General features: G+C 38.6%; 1 protein-coding gene across 13 annotated transcripts in view; it reads left to right on the forward strand.

The window, feature by feature from the left end:
• Positions 1 to 13872, forward strand: part of cobl (cordon-bleu WH2 repeat protein) — a 101962-nt gene extending 88090 nt beyond the window's left edge. For all 13 annotated transcript variants that reach the window (XM_055209480.2, XM_055209476.2, XM_055209477.2 and 10 more), the window contains 6 exons: positions 4648 to 4930; positions 7111 to 7229; positions 7374 to 9205; positions 10436 to 10552; positions 12236 to 12490; positions 12696 to 13872. In XM_055209480.2, coding sequence (XP_055065455.2) covers positions 4648 to 4930; positions 7111 to 7229; positions 7374 to 9205; positions 10436 to 10552; positions 12236 to 12490; positions 12696 to 12779 — 2690 coding nt within the window. In that variant the 3' untranslated portion in view covers positions 12780 to 13872. The remainder of the gene's footprint in view (positions 1 to 4647; positions 4931 to 7110; positions 7230 to 7373; positions 9206 to 10435; positions 10553 to 12235; positions 12491 to 12695) is intronic.
• Positions 13873 to 14394: the final 522 nt, after the last annotated feature.

Consider the following 14394-nt stretch of genomic DNA (forward strand, 5'->3'; position numbering starts at 1 on the left):
AACAAGTTGTGAAAATAAAACATTGTCTTGTCTGGGCAGCATTCTCTTTTGTAAGTTGCCTGACATTGATGCATACAATCCATATCCATATTATTCCTCTTTAAGAGCTTAATCCACTCATTATTCCAGATTTAAAAAATCTGTGCCGTCACTGTGACGGCTGACTTTCATCTTGAGTCATATTACATAATAAGGGCTGTTTGCCCTTTTGAACTATAGTAATGATTGCTCATTCAGTGCAATGGCCTTGACATTAGCATTGCTTATTTGCTGCCATCTCTGAGCAAACATTTTAGATACAAAAAGACAGTTCATTCATAAAAATGTGAGAAAGAAAGTGTAGCGCATGGTTGCGACTTTCAGAACAAGAGCCAGTTGTCAGTCATCATAAAAACCAGAGGAGCGCTTAGGGGGCGTGCACACCAAAGCTTTTACACCAGCGTATGTTTTCAATTGTTTTCAATGGAAGCTCTGTGTTTTTCAAAAAAGCCAGCAGCTGGCATTTTTTTCCATGCTGAAAGCCGGCACTCGTGGTTTTTTCCCGCTTAGCGCTGAACACCATGGGGCGGTTTAGCTTAATCCAGGACTAGGCCTTAGTTTAATTAGGAAATATAACTAGTTTTAAACAACATGCCTTACTAAAAACATTACCTGTGTGCATCTTGAAGTAAAACAAAGGGCCCTGATGTATTTTAAGATATGTAAGTGAAAGTTGTTTTCAGTTTGGAGAGCTCTTAAAAGTGTTTAAGTCTAGGACTAGTCTAATCCCTGTCCGGGAAACCGCCCCCAAGAGTTAAAAAAAAATATACAACTTTGGGTGAAAATCTCAGCTCGTAAATGTCAGTTCTTACACAGCCGTCCAATCACAGTGGAGGATGGGGGGGCAAACATTACAACAGCCAACCGGCGCATCATTCAACGACAATAAACAAAGCATAAGTATCACAGCAACCAAAGCGCTCAGCTAAAAAAGCTGGCACTCGGTTAAAATAAAGCTGCCAGACGGTGTCCGCCGGGCATTTTCAACTGCATAACAAAGCTTTATGCTATGTACACACCAAACCTGGGTCATCGCGTTACTCGCTCTAGATTACTTGTGTGATTTAACTTTGTGTCATGCAAATTTTCGCTCGACAAATAGCGCATGTTTTCGCGGCAAACCCGCCATCCATATCGTGTCATTCGCATCGCCCCACGCGAGGCAACATCTGAGCGCGTCTTTGCATTGACTTTGTATGTAATCTTCTGCAAATCTTTGAACTCGCGTCTGGTGTGAACCCACAGTTAGTGTGCACGCCGCCTTACTGACTCTGATCATGGCCAGGTGTTCTCCGATCGACTCATTTTTTACACACAATGTTAATCAGACCGGGGACCCAAAGTAATTAAACTAGCACCGACCCGGGCCCAACTGACCATTTAAAACAGGTCTTGTACAGGTCCCGGTCCTCTGTGAAGACCTTTATTTCATGTCACTCTTGAAGTTTAGAAATAAGACGACTGCTATCTAGCGGTTGGGTTGTAAACTAAAAACGAGAACTGCCATGAATCTTGTATGATAAAAAAATCAATACTGGGTTTTTGAGAATCGATACAGTGTTGGCGAACAAAATATCCTGATACACATGTATTGATATTTTCCTAAACCACTAGTGTGTATAACTCATTGCGGTTCAGACAGACTGATCTATTAAATGTCCATTTAAATTTATAGTATAGTGTTTTCCTTTCATCAAGCTCTTTACGATTGAATTACAATCATCTCAAGGCCATTAGTTACAACATCAATTTTAAACATGAGGTAAACCGATATCTTGATTTATTATTCATTCATTTTAAATGTTGTGCTTTGAAAATGTATAGTTTTTCCATCGTGCACTGCACTGTCCACTCGATGACAGATAAATGTTATGTGTTGTTTAGATAAACAGCCATTTTAACACTGTAAGAGTGTTGTAGTTTGTATGACTGACACAGCAAAGTTAAAACGAACTGGTTAGTTTTGCAGCAACACCAGTAAGTCAGACAGAGCTCTGATTTTATGAATATTTCTGATGTTGTGGTTTGTGATATGTCGCAGGATGCCATGTTGTGATCATCGATATTGCATCTTTGTGTGCATGTGTGTGTGTGTGTGTCTGTGTGTGTACACACACAAGCACATCAGTTCTCTCTGTGGTTGCAGCTGGCGTATATATGAGCTCTGCTGGGAAAGGGTTGGGAAACAGCTTGTGAGTCACAATGAATCCAGGAACAGGCCTCTCCTCAGCTTAACTGCAAAACCAAACCTTAACACACACACACGTTCACTTATAACCTGAGTTCATCCAAAGGTTTCTCCAGTAAAACCTCTTTCTCTTTAATATTCTGAAGATGTAGCTGTTTATTAGCTGTTTTAATAGCAAATAAGCCATTTAGATGTGAGCTCTGTAATTATGACATTTTGGTACACAAGTCATTTTAAGGGTTAGAAGATCAGTGTATTTAAATGTACTGAAATGATGATTAAAGAAAGAACAGAAAAGGGGAAGAGAACGGACTGTACTGTCGATAAAAGAACAGGAGGGTGCACAAGCTTATTAAGTTTTTTATAAAGTAAGCTATGTTTGGTTTATGCTTGGCTCTGATCCATGGCTCACATTTCAGCTGATTCTATGTACTCTTTCATTATCTTTGGTAAACAAGAAATTATTTCTATAATATCATAACGTATTACATTTTATTACACTTTCTGCCATGATGCTTGAGACGCTGTAGAGATTTTCATAGCACTGATATGCAGTATTAGGGGTGTGCAGCGGAGTCAGTATTTGTATCTGTATTTGTATCTGTAACAGTCTCAAAATTATTTGTATCTGTATTTGTATTCGGATGGAACCGGAAGTGGGCGGGTCTTAAACCGGAAGTTTGTCATATTACATTAAAATGGCATTTTAAATGCATTTTTGCTTTTTATTATAATTATAACTTAAATAACTGTAAATAATTAATTAAATTTAATCAAAAAGACAAATAACTTGATTCTTGTTAGTAATACATATGGAAAGTTAGTAATACTCATTAAAAGCAAACAACTCATTTTTAAAGCCTCACACAGCTTGTGCCTATGTGCTATGCATCATTGTATTGTAGCATTAAAATAACAAACTTAAAAGCACGTTGACAAAACTGTAGGCTACATCACCTTTAAATGTTTATTGTGCCTGTCAGCACAGTTCCATGAGACCCATTTATTTCTAAATGAGTGCGATATTTTCAGAAAAAAATAAGTAGCCTACATTAATCCCTCATCTAGCGATTCAAATATAGTAATTAAACATCTGAAATGATCGTTATTTGTAAGTTTTCTAAAACAGTGAAATATAAACTAATACTACTCATATATCCATGTCTGAAATCTTGGTTTTGGTTTACAAACATGCAGGAATTTAAAAATAAAATGCAGGACTTGCTTGATGTTAAAAGAGTTATTAAGGGAGATAAAGTTCGGGAACTGATTTATGTTAAAAAGTTATCAAGATCGACAAACTCGCGCTGACTGACAGATCCGAAATGCAACGCAGAGACACGCAAGTGGCGCAGCGCAGTATATGAACAGAATAGTTCAAAAACATCTGTTTTGATAAGAATTTACGAAAGCATAATAAGCATTTTAACAAACTTGGTGAGCTCATTTTTATCTATGTCCATATAGCGTTTGCATGAATCTAACAAATTGTTTAAAAAAAACTTTATTAATCTTCATCTAAATAAATAAATAATTAGATATTCGTTTAAATTTTCAAATAAAAGTATGCTCTATCAGTTTTGACTTAGTTTAATACCAGCAACATGATTTTAAACAATAATGTAATTAGAAAGATTTAATTCAAATGTTTCAGTTGTTATTTGCTTACTTTATTTTTATGTTAATTGCAATTCATGTCATAGTAATCTTCAGTTTAAATTTTGCTTTTAAAATCTTCATATTTTTATCTATTTACTTATTTATTTTATATTCACCTAGATTGACAATAAAGCTTGCTTCGACTAGAAGTAATTAAAAGATCATCTACCGGAATCACACGGAGATACGGAGTTATTAACAAATATTTTATTATCAGAGTGCAGCATTTTATCAAGGTTTTCTTGTCTAATTAAATAAAACGGAAAAAAACTAAAAGGGTCATTTTTACAGTTTGGTTAAAAGAAGTTTGATATTAGCAGCGTTTTTAAGAATATAAACTAATTCCAAAACAGCTCGCGTTTCTAAATAAGGGTTGTGCCGAAAATGTCATTTTATAGATTGCACTCATTCACTTCACACACATTATTCGTGCTTTAAGGGGTTTATAATTTAGCGCTGTTCCAGTAAACACGTGATTATGTCTGGCCGAATATTTTCTCTGATATTCGGATGAATTCGTTATTCGTTTTGAAGCTATTATCCGTGCCCTTCCGAATAACGTATTCGGCTTCGGGCACATCCCTATGCAGTATACCGTCATATTCCCTCTATCTTCGCTTTTCCATTGTGCATGTGTTAACGGAGTGTCTACAAGCACGTTTTGGACTAATTATTTGTACTTGTTCTGAAAGCATGGGAAGTAACTAATCTTTAGTACCATTATGACGTCATTAACAATATTATATCACCTTCTCTTCCAGCCTGGTTGCATTCAGCTCATAAGTCTGAGTCAGAGAGGGTAAAAGATCAGGAAGTGGAAACGATGTCTGTGGGCAGCTGTGAGAGCTTTGCAGACCAAGGCTACGCAGCATCAGAGGGCATGGCTGAAGAGCAGAATCCGGTTTCTGTCTCGGAAACGATCCAGTCCACATCACCTGTAAGCATCGTCTCTCTGAATGGTGGCTCAGATGTGCCTGTGAAGCAGTCTAAAGACTCTTCCAGTGACAGCGATGAAGGCTGTGCCACCTGGGGCTCCAGACACAGGTACACAAACATACTCTTTCACCTTAACAGACCTTGACAATAAATTAAAATATGTGGCACTATGAGTGTCTTACTTGCCGGAAAATACAGCTACAACTTCTACACAACTTATAGTGGTGTTTGGTTTTTGGAACATGGTAGCCTCAAAATGGTCTATCATCCAGTGTTTCCCACAGACTTTGTTACCACAGACAGTTTATTTGTGCCGGCACATTCGCCAGAGGTAGTGGGTGAATAATGGGTAACTAATATGTGGTCAAGTCTGTCATTTTCGGATGCGGAGCTAAGCACAAAGTCACAGAAAATGCAGTGCACACAACCACACGAAATAGCATTTTGTGTCCTTAACACGCAAATATATATATATATATGTAAGTCAAGTACAAAAACCAAGCATCAGTGTCTGGGTGTGTGTACAGAATCTGTCATGCAAAAGAGAGGAAGTTGAAAACACACTGTGCAATTTTTATTTTGTGGCTGTCGCCACATATAAATGAATGTATGGGAAACACTGTATCATCTAGACCAGCTTGAAACCAACAACCATGTTCCCAAACCAACAACCATATTAACATGACATGGCATCCAAACCTGTGTAATGCGATATGACCGGATTTTTAACAAGAACTAAAAATGTAGGGCAGGACCTAAATGCAAGTACACACCAGAAACTCCTGAACACTCCTGAAACTAGGATGCTTTTCCAGTATCATAACATAATGCCTGGCTGTTTGCAGTCCCTAGGTCATGGGTCTCCAATGTTGCTCCTGGAGGGCACCTGTCCTGCATATTTTAGTTCCAACTCTACTCCAACCCACCTGCCTCTAATTTTTAGGTAGCCCTAAAAAACTTGATAAGCAGGTACAGATGTTTTTGCTTGGGGTTGGAATTGAAATCTGCAAGACAGGTGCCCTCCATGAAAAACGTTGGAGACCCATGATCTTTCATGAGTGGAGTTTCAGGAGTAAACTGGCATTAAGGTCCGACTGGATCTTGGAGACCCATGGCCTAGGTCAGGGGTAGGCAACTCGGTCCTGGACTGCCGATGTCCTGCAGAGTTAAGCCCCAGCTGTAATCAAGCACACCTGGACAACTAATCAATGTCTAAAGAGTTACCTGAAAACTATAGGTAGGCGAGGTTTTGTCAGGGTTGGAACTAAAATCTGCAGGATGTTGGCACTCTAGGCAAAACAACTTTCAACATGAACAACTATGAACATAGCTGAAAAATTAAATAGCATCAGTTTTCATATAGTTCAGAATTTTTACATGTCTATGAGAAACATTTCTGAAGTCATTCTTATATTCACCACACCTAAATGACAGCTCATTGTTTGAGCTCTTAAAAAACACAAATGGATCCATTGCTTTATTGCACTTTAAGTTGTCTGCTGGACAGGAATCAGACTCTCTCAGACAAGAGTGGAGACAGAGTATTTATCTTTCTCCTGTCTGTTTATCACCATCAGATTATTCCCACAGTTCCACCAGTCTTACATTTATGCATTACCAGCCTGCCAGGTTCCTCAAGGACTGACTAGCTTTTTAAAACCTCAATTTTTTATGTCTAGATGTATGTGAACAGAGCCTTTAGCAAAGCCTGCAGCTTTACTTTCAGTGCTGTAGGATTTCAAACATCTCTTAACATCCCTTCTTTATTTCAAGGGTTGTTAGTTTTTCCACTGTCATCTTATAAGTCAGGATCTTTCAAACCTTGATTTTGAAACCCTAATCGCTATGTTTCACTAAGTTCAAAGGCTGTATTTAGAGTTTAGAAAAGTTCAGGACTGACAGTCATATTCTGGTGTAGTGTGAACGTGGCCAATCATGGTAGTCACTGAAGAATGGTGGAATCCTTATTGTGTATAAATAGACTTTAAAACCTCTATGAGCCAAGGACAATAATAATAATAATAATAATAATGTACTTGGAAAGGGTTTAGATTAAGCCAGGATTTGGCCTTGGTTATATTAGGACATTTTAATAGTTTTTACAATCAAACCTTTCAAAAATATATTTTTGTTATTCAACTGCCCTGTCCAGAAAACCGCCCCATAGTGTAATTCAAAGATTTTAGGTAATTTTTTAATATTTTAAAGTATTAGCATGACACTCAAAGCAGGATTCAGTTGCTCTTCATAAAACTTCCAGCTAACATGTTTTTTACTCCTCATGCAAGTACTGGGAATATACAGCGAGGACATCAGCCAATCAAGAGACAGAACAGTTATGAGGAGGATCCAGAGATCACAGCTCAGATACACCTGACCTTAGCCGCTTTAGATGCAAATCTAGCTGGTGAGTTACTTATGGACAATTGATAGAGAACAGAAGAAAGAAATATAGTTATAAAATAACGTTTTCAAAAGTTTTTTTATATTTTCTAATAAAACAAGAACTTCATCCTGTAGACAAGCCTATTTATTTTTTCTTGAATATTAGACATGAATCAGTCAGATGGAGGATCTATGTTTGTGGATGATGAAATCCCAGTGTCTGTTGTCGACATGGACATTCCAGTTACAACTATCGATGAAGTTCCTACTGACGACACATCCAGCAAGAAGGAGCATTTGGTGCCAGCATCAGCCAGAACTTCAAACATTACCAAACAATCACGCACACTATATGAGGCTATTCAAAACAAAAACAACAATGCCAGTCTGACAGCGAAGAACGTGAGTCCATCTTCAGGCATTCAGAAGCAGTTACAAGATCCTAAGCTTACGAAAAACACGAGTCCGTCTCCAGACAACCAGAAGCAGTTGCAAGAGCCAAAAATTACAGACATTAAAAAAATTGTGAGTCCACCTCCAGAAAACCAAAAGCAGTTGCAAGAGCCTAAGCCCAGTGACATTAAGGAACAGAGGTTTGCCTTGAACCATGACACTAAGGGTAAAGCTAAAACTGAAGGACCAAATGGTCAGAATAACACTGTATCTCAAAAGCCGCAAAGTCAAGTTGTGCGTCAAACTGTTCAAAGCATTCAGAAGGTTTCTGATGACAAACTAAAATCCTTACCTGTGGTCCGAAAGCTTAGCACAGAGACTGTAAATGAAGAAAGGATGCCTGTTAACACAATGCACGGTAAGATCACCCAGAGCTCGGTCTCACGGTTTGGAATGAAAACTTTTGTAGTGGTCCCTCCCAAACCGTCTGTGTCCCAGACTCAAAAGCCTGCAGGTTCTCTAGTCGTGGGTGCCATTAAGATCGACGAACAAGGAAACATGGTTACACGAAGACAGATTAACACTACCTCAGAGAAACACGGCAGACATGAAGAGGTCACTAATGTGAAGACAAAATCCACCCCAGGACAAGCCAAAGCTTTCTGGAACTTGGCAGAGAAACAAGAACAAGACCAATCAACGATGGCCAACCAAGGACCCACGGTGAAGAGCAGAGATACTAATGGTTTCAAGCCCTCATCTGTATCTGCACCCTTTAAACTTTCAGAGAAATCACACATTGAGGAAACACCCAAAGAGGTGATTATATTAGAAAGGAAATCCATACCTGTGGTGGCAAATAAGCCTTCATTTCTAGAGCCTGTGGAAAATCCAGGTGAAGGTCGAGATCTCTCTTTTCTGAAACCTTCCAGAAGAACATCCAGCCAATATGTAGCTTCTGCCATTGCTAAAAATAGTAGCATTCCCAATCCTAAAATACATACCATTCAGGAGCCACCTGAGTCTGTGGGTAAGGTTCAAAAACTACCTTTCAATCAACCGTTCAAGAATGAGGGTAAACCTCCTAACACACCTTCCGTGGGTTTGTACAAACCTGCAACCACCTTAAAACCAACAGAACGTTCGACGACTTTTACAGGGCCTACACGCTCGCAAAGTAACCCCAGTTATGTTGCAGAAAAGGTGGTGATTTCGGAAAACTTCAGCAGTGTTAAAGAAGAAACATTTCTTGGAGTAGACAAAACCAAATCATTGGACTTACATTCTACAAATAAAGTACAGTCTTTAACACAAAAATCTGCTCACATTAAACCCATTAAATCTGAAGAAGCCACATCCATCAGCAAATTCCCAGACACCTCCTTTCCTCGACAGATGCCAACAGACTCCACACGTCCACCGCTAGGGAATAAGTCGGAAGTACACAAATCTGAGCCTTCGTCAGAACCCAACCAGGGTAACATGTTCGGATCAGTTAAGAAGTTTAAACCTGTTATTTTCAAGCCTGTCCAGAAGGACGCTTCTCTTCATAGTTCACTAATGGAGGCCATTCAGTCTGGAGAGGGGATTGAACGCCTTAAAAAGGTAAACTATAAAATACAGCATGTATCTTAGGCCCTGTCCACACGACATAGGTATTTTCAAAACTGAAGCTTATCAGAGCCGACATGTGGCACAGATGTGCGTTGCCAACCCAGGTTCGATTCCTGGCTTGAGGTCCATTTGCCGGTCCTGTACCCACTCTCCCTACTCAGTATTTTCCTGTCCTCTCCTTAACTTCTGCTTTTAAAATAAAGGCAAAAATGCCTCAAAATAACTTTTTTCTGTGCAATTCGGCCATTCTTCCACACCAAGGGGCGCTCTTTCTGTCTCTCTCGTGTAGCCAACATGGCAGTGAATTTAAGCAATAGCAAGCAATAAGCTGGCTCCAAAAGGGAGTCAATCCCATATACACCCATGTTAAAATGCCCAACGTTAGGACATTACAACCTGGTACAAAAAGCGTTTTGGTTTATATAGCTAATTTTGCCCTTCATGACAACTGTAAGGGGGTGAATTTTTTTGTAGCTCATCTGTTTAAATTATAGCCTTACAGTTCAGCATAACTAGGGGTGTGGCCACTTGAGTGACAGGTGAATTGCCACTGCTATCACTACCATCGAGCTAGGCTAGCATGGTTTCAGCAAACAGGCACCTCAGCTCCACTCACATTCCGCCTCTTTGGCCATTTTCGGATATCCGCGAATGACGCGTGGTGGCGCGCTTGCTAAGATGGCGACAGCAGGCTCTGCTAACTTTGGGCTTTAAAAAATGCTCTTCAGAAACCTAAGAGTGACATCATGGACACTACGTCCATGTTTTATACAGTCAATGGTCTACACACCAAGACAGTATCAGGTCACTAAAACCAAACCTTTCTGAAAAGGGTGATTTTTTTCAGAAATTTAGCTCTCAGTGTTGTGTAGCTGCTAAAACCAGAGATTTTGGCTTGTGATGTCGGAGTGCACGCTTGTTATCTCCTTTGTTTGATGCCAGATTGTGCTATCACATGGCTTTATGGTTAGGGTTATATCGCCCCCTGTTGGTTTGGCATGTTCTTGACAGCATTTAATATCTTGTTATTGCGTTTTCATGTGGATTTTTTGTAAACCGTGCTTGTGTGGACAATACTTTTTTTAAATGGAGGTAAAAATCTGTTTATAAAAATACCTGTGTACATGTGGACTAGGCCTTATTGTGCAATCAAAGTCATAGTTTTTGTAATATATTTTTACATAATATAACAGTGTTGTTTTCTTACTTGTTTGTGCTCAGGTATCTCCTTCTAGCAATAGCACTATTAAGAAGCCGTCATTTGGTGATGCCGAGAATGAGCACTCGGCACTTCTGTCTGCAATAAGAGCTTCAACCAACACTTCCAGACTGAAGAAGGTAAGCTAATTGACATAGGACACTACATGTTATGTTACAAAGAGAGTCAGGCCGACTACCAAAACACACGTGTAGCCAATCAACAGTAAGGGGCGTGTCTACTAACCGACATCCTTGCTGGGGTTGCGTGTGTGGGGCGGGTCTATAAAAAGAAGGTCCAGATTCTATTGGGTAGGTGTGTATGTTTTGGTGATTTCAAATGTCAACATTGGCTTTCAAACATTGTGCACTCCGCCTTTAAAGTCCCCATGAAATCAAAACTGACAATTCTTATTTTTTTATGTAATAATGCAGTGTTTATTATAAACAATTTATGTCAAAGTAATTTTTTTATTAATATGCTCACATAAACATTAATCAAAATCTGAAAATGTACTTCCGCCCTCTTGTGGCGATCGTTTTCTGATGACGTCAGCTAGACGTGATTCCGCTTGTGCATTTGTTAACTCCGCCCCCTCCATCTGGCAGTCTGCTGCGAGTTTCATTTCTTAATGAAATGCCTTGCCTACCTTTCTATATTCAATCAAATCACAGTGAAAAAGAAATCACACACACTTTTTCCTCTTGTGATGTTCCATTTCACTCAAAAATACGTCACAACACGGACGTAAAGTCATTCGCGACTTCTGGTTTACGTTTTCATTGATTGAATAATTTCTTATATCTCCACACAATACTTTTCTGATACATGACTACATAACCGCACATCTAGAGACAACTGTCACGTTACATCGGCCTTGTACACACTATAAAGTTTTAGAAGTGACAACCACATTTAAATGCGGGAGTGAATCCCATAAATGATCGTTCCATTGAGATTGCTCCCAAAATTGACACAGAGGTAACCATAACATGAACTCCTGTCTCATGTGTTTAACAATTGCTGTCTTAACCAAAGTAATATAACAGCATTATGTTCTGCAATTTTAATAAAATACCATCTTGAAGTGTTGCCATGTCCACAGGCTTTTTTGGGGGCTTTACCATTTTGAGTATTGGTTTTGGGCTCGGCTCGTAAAGCGATTACGTCTTTGGAGTTAATAATTTGAGAAGGTGCGGGACGCAATATTTTAGTCTCATTTTTAATGTAAAGCATTTAGTTTTATTTTGGTTTATTATGGGCTTGTTCTTTTTGCTGTTTTTGTGTAAGATCTGGCATCACCAGAAGTAAATGCCCATACCTTTATCAACAAGTAGTTGTTCAGTTCTGTACACACTATGCTGAGTTAATTCAGTAGTAGGATGCGGCTGTCACTCCCAAAAAAACTGAAGTGTGTGTGTGTGAACAGAACAGGATTAAACTGAAGTGACAACCGAATTTAGCTGCAATGTGTACATAGCCATTAAGTAGTTGGGAGACAAATACATCCTGTGGCATAGTATTGCTAAAACATTATTTGCATTTCTTGGGGTTTTAGTACTGAATGGCCCTGAAGGAATAGGACTTTTGGGTTGGACAATAGTTAATATAATACTGACAACTGGTACGTCACTGCAGTGAACCGTTCACTACTTGCTAGTTGGTTTCAAGGGAAGGATTGAGAAGTGGACACAAATCTGTGTAGTGCAACATGCGTCATCTGTAGTTTTTCATTATGTCCAATCCCACCCAAACTCTTCACTCTGATTTATCATGTAGCTTTGATGTGCTTGTAAATGCCACTTTATTGTTGCTACTTTTAGACCAAATCTGAAGCTGCTAAGGAGCTGGAGCAATTCAGGACGACTGAGGAGGACAGAAACATCCAGAAAGATAATATCTCACCTCCTCCCACCTCTCCTCCTGCTTTTGTGCCACCCCCACCTCCAGCCTTTTGTCCTCCCCCACCTCCAACCAAGCCGCCTCTAGTGTTGCCTGCCGGGGGGAACCCAGAGGCGACCCGTGAGGCTCTTCTGGAGGCCATTCGCTCCGGCTCAGGAGCCCAGCGTTTGAGGAAGGTAAGAGGCTGAACATTAAATGCTTTCAAATGATACTTTATAGAAGTGAAAATTAAAAAAAAATAGTTTGAAAGCATGTTTTCAATAATGTATTCGTTTTTTAAGGTGTTACAGCAAAATGTCAGTTTTTTAAAAACCAGAGACATTTGAATTTGATTTGCAGTTATATAAAATACATTTGAAATCTATGCTTTTTATTTTACAGGTCCCTGCAACACAGACAAGGAGGAAAGTAAACGGAAAGCTTGGCACTGTTCAGACAACATCGGCACTTTCTCACGGACACTAGAAACTTTCGCTGGATCGCCGTTTGGGTTTCCAGGAACCCAGAGCCAAATCTGGTGTTGTATCATTTATGCTAATGCTGTTGCAGATAATGCTAACACAGCCTTCTTTATTTAAAGTGATATGCTGCTTCAATGCCGTGCCAATAATTATTTGCTTAGTTTTAGGCACTTTATGTTCTGCTACTGGCATTTTGATGATGATATTGCAGTTCTTTGCTACCGCTGCTTGGCACTCGATATTGCTTGTTCATGCATGTCTGCCTGACTACTACTGTATATCTTTATCAGTATTTTACCTGAATATATTATGCAGGTATTTTCTGTTGTATCACAGTATAAGGTGGTTTGCTGCACAATTCAATCCACCTGCCAATCACAAGGATCTTTGGCAATGTGCTGGTGTTTTTTTAAGCTACAGTAGATGGTTAGTGTCACAGTTCAAGGTTTGTTATTATGTTATATTTCTTTATACTTTTCATCCCAGTGCTTTCAGAATGAGTATACGATATTCCACTAGTTATAATAATAGTAGACTGTAAACTACAGACAGATGATCTAAATAGTTGAGGCATTACAGATACATATGCCAATACTTTCAAATCATTCTGTAAGACATTACTGTATTTTGAAAACAGTTTTTTTGCCTTATAGATAGTGTATGATATGATTAGACATCATTAAAATGTAATCAATGCCTATTCAGTAAGCTGCTGAACCGTGCTCTGAAGCTGGTATGTGCTTCAGCTTTACTTTATGCCATTGGAGAATCGTACACTACAACACTGTAAATTGTTTAATATATTTACACAGGTTGTAAATCTTTTTGTTGTTGTTATTTAGTACTTTAGACTATATGAGAGATCTTTATGGTTGTAATATTGAATTTATTACATGTGTATACAAAAGCTAAAAGTTGTATATTTTTAAAAGTTTACTTTAAACTAATATAATGTTCACTATACTGTCACAATATAGCGAGAGATTTTTTTATGATTTTGTAATGTAAAAATTCAAAGTTGTTTTTGCTTTTGTGATTGCAGCTCTAATTGATTCCAAGTTGTAAATCAATAAACTATTTTTAGTTTACAAAATGTTTATATGACATCCAGTTAGTTTGAGAAAGGTGCAATGCTAATCTTAATCTAAAGAAATGCATTCATAAAGGAGAAACATTTTTTATATTTTGTTTAGAAACTGTAGCTGCATTTCCATTACTCTTCAATTTGCGCAAATTGAAATAGCGAATTTAAAATTGTAGAAATTGCCATATATTGCAAAAAGTTTTTACTCTCTGTGAGAGTTAAAAAAAGAAATATAGCGCAAAACTGCAATGGAGGCATTTTTTCGCTTTTACAGGTCACCTAACGTGCGTAAAAGTCACATGATCATTCTTTAAATATGGCATTGTATGTTTAGTTGGGGTTAAAGACACACGATGTGTTTTCGACATTTTCCCTCACAAAAACCCACGAGCAAGCGCATGACATCAAAATAAAGCAAGAGCGTTTCGTGAATCAACTGCCCTGTATGTTTTTGAGTCACTCTCGCAGTATTTTGATGTCATCCACATGTCATATGAAGTCAAACACACACGTCGCCATGGTTTTTGGAATGACT

Source organism: Misgurnus anguillicaudatus, chromosome 10 (genome assembly GCF_027580225.2).
Source record: "Misgurnus anguillicaudatus chromosome 10, ASM2758022v2, whole genome shotgun sequence".
NCBI lineage: Eukaryota > Metazoa > Chordata > Actinopteri > Cypriniformes > Cobitidae > Misgurnus > Misgurnus anguillicaudatus.